Raw genomic sequence first — 2,927 nt, 5'->3', positions numbered from 1 at the left:
GGTGGAATTCCTTAGTGATGGTCTGTCTTTGTCATTAAAATATTCAATTAAATCATATGCCAAGAATCAGATGAGAAACTGAGAGCTTATAAGAGAGAATTCTGAAAAAGTTATGGGGAGATTGCTAGAAAATCAGTAAGACCTGAATATGGGAAAGAACACCTTGCTATTCTTTCACTACCGCATCTAGATCTTTCTTTATCTACATGCAGTGGTTTTAAAATATGGTCCTCTGATCACGAGGATTAGCATTGGCTGGAAATTTGTTAGAAGTGAAAACTCTGGCCCTACCCCAGACCTACTGAATTAGAAACTCTCAGGATGGGGACCAGTAATCTCAGTTTTAACAAACCCCTCAAGTGTTCCTGATGCATGCTAAATCTTGAGAATCACTGGTCTAAAATATTGGCCGTGCTTTCTTACTGGATTTTTTTTTTCCATACTCCAATTTTAGTTGTAAGCATCTATGGAATATGGAATATTCCTCCTTCTTCTTCTACAGCCCCAATACAGGGATTTATCCAGATGCTGGCATTTGGTAAGTGTACTTACTCTATGACCAACAGTAGGCATCTCGTAGAAGGCTTGAGCGCAGTAGGAATTGAAATCCTCATTTCTAACCTGGAGATGGAGAGCCCCAATCAAACCACTGCTCAGGAGTTTATCTTCTCTGCTTTCCCTTATTCCTGGGGAGATTCTGTCATCTGTTTTGTTCCACTGCTCTTCATTTATGCTTTCATTCTTGTTGGAAACCTGGTCATCATCACAGTGGTCCAGCTGAATACTCACCTCCACACTCCCATGTACTTCTTTATTGGCACCCTCTCTTTCCTGGAGATATGGTATACCACAGCTACCATACCGAAGATGCTCTCTTGCCTGCTTAGTGAGAAGAGAATTTCCTTAATTGGTTGTCTCCTGCAGATGTATTTCTTCCATTCCACAGGCATCAGTGAGGTTTTTCTCTTGACAGCTATGGCCTTTGACCGCTACCTGGCCATCTGCAGCCCTCTTCATTACCCCACTATCATGACCCCCAAGCTATGTGCCCAGTTGACTTTAAGTTGTTGTGTCTGTGGCTTTATCACGCCCCTACCTGAGATTGCTTGGATCTCCACACTGCCATTCTGTGGCTCTAATCACATTGAACATATCTTTTGCGACTTCCTCCCAGTGCTACGCCTGGCCTGCACAGACACACAAACCATCGTCATGATTCAGGTAGTGGATGTTGTCCACGCGGTGGAGATTATTACAGCTGTGATGTTCATCTTCATGTCCTACGTTGGTATCGTTGCTGTAATTCTACGTATCCGTTCAGCTGAAGGCCGTCACAAGGCATTTTCCACATGCGTCTCCCACCTCACTGTCTTTCTGCTCTTCTTTGGTAGCGTGGCTCTCATGTACCTACGCTTCTCTGCCACCTACTCCTTATTCTGGGATACAGCCATTGCTCTGGCCTTTGCAGTTTTGTCCCCCTTTTTCAACCCCATTATTTATAGTCTGAGGAATAAAGAGATAAAGGAAGCTATAAAAAAGCACATGGGTCAAGCTAAAATCTTTTTTTCATAAGACCAGGGACCTCAAGTAAGATCTAATGTTTGGGAGTCTATATAGTTGTTGGTGCTTTTCACCTTCAATTCTCTGCAATCTGTCTTTTCCCATCAGTCTTTTGCTAAAACTCGTCTCTTAACGGTCCTTGATAAATGAAATTCACTAATAACTGAATTCAATAGTTTCTTTCAACCTTTATCCAATTTGACATATTTCTGGATCTGACTTTGTTGATTAAGTTTTATGCCACTCGATTTACACAATATAAATTTAATTTTTGGAAATAATCTGGGTAAATATTTACTTTAATTTTAACACAGTCAAGATAACTGTTTGTAAAATATGGTAATTGAAAAATCATCTTTATAAGACCAAGTTCTCTCCGCGGTATTACCAACAGATATAGCTGAAGAATAATCCTAATTTCTAATTGAGTATTCATGTGTTGATAAATAGCAGTCTAGCTGTATTTCAGTAGGTTCTATTATAAATGTCTTGTATGATATATATCTTGGCAATATTATGCAATATTAATTCCATGTCTGAGTCAATAACAGGCACTAAGGCCTGCATCCAGATGTAATGAGCCTGTATGTGTCAAGTTAGTGGAGGCTGTTTTGCTGAACACCAAATCAATATCATTAATAATCAATGACCACTAGAAACTTGGAGAATGGATAAGCCTCTTTAAAATTGATAGAGAAGGAAACCCCATAGAAGGATGGTTGTAGTTCTGTGGTAGTTAAGGACTACGGCAAAGAATTTCAGGCCAAGAAGGTCATTGAAGAATATTTTATTTTTATTTATTTATTTTTTTTGGGCACACGGGCTTAGTTGCTCCGCGGCATGTGGGATCTTCCTGGAGCTGGGATCGAACCCGTGACCTCTGCATTGGCAGGCGGATTCTTAACCACTGCGCCACCTAGGAAGCCCTTGAAGAATATTTTAAATGCAATAAATGAACAAACAAAAACCTTGGCTCTAAAGAAAGTAAAGTAATATAACTAATCTATTCATTAACTAATCAGTATTTTTTCATGATAAGTTGAAAAACATAATCTTTGTCTTCACTGTAATCAAATGTATTGTACTTAATTAAGCAATAATATCAATAAATACCCATTGAATGAATAAACCAATATCACCATACTGCATTTCTGATTGTTCCAGCCAGCTGATCAACCATATTGGACACAGCGATGCTTCCCTTTCAACCTCTTCTCCCTTCTATTTCAGGATGCTGGACTCTTTTCTAATCTTACTTTGTTGAGGGCTCCTTCTCTTGCTGACTTTTCTCTTTATACTTGCTTCATAAAGGATGATTTTTCTCCAGGGCTCACACCTCAGTTGGGATGCAATAAAGCTTATTACTA

General features: G+C 39.4%; 1 protein-coding gene across 1 annotated transcript; it reads left to right on the top strand.

Annotated features, from left to right (window-relative positions):
• Window positions 1-627: 627 nt before the first annotated feature.
• LOC130837980 (olfactory receptor 6K2) lies at window positions 628-1,572 on the top strand. Its single transcript, XM_057710715.1, has one exon. The coding sequence runs from the start codon at window positions 628-630 to the stop codon at window positions 1,570-1,572; it is 945 nt and encodes a 314-aa protein (XP_057566698.1).
• The last annotated feature ends 1,355 nt before the right edge of the window (window positions 1,573-2,927 follow it).

This window comes from Hippopotamus amphibius, chromosome 1 (assembly GCF_030028045.1).
Source record: "Hippopotamus amphibius kiboko isolate mHipAmp2 chromosome 1, mHipAmp2.hap2, whole genome shotgun sequence".
NCBI classification, from domain to species: Eukaryota; Metazoa; Chordata; class Mammalia; order Artiodactyla; family Hippopotamidae; genus Hippopotamus; species Hippopotamus amphibius.
The sequence above is the reverse complement of the archived record's forward strand: the minus strand, read 5'-3'. Positions and strand labels throughout refer to the sequence as shown.

Excerpts from the sequence above, each read along its gene's own strand:
- LOC130837980 (XM_057710715.1), top strand. The coding sequence starts at position 628 with ATGGAGAGCCCCAATCAAACCACTGCTCAGGAGTTTATCTTCTCTGCT.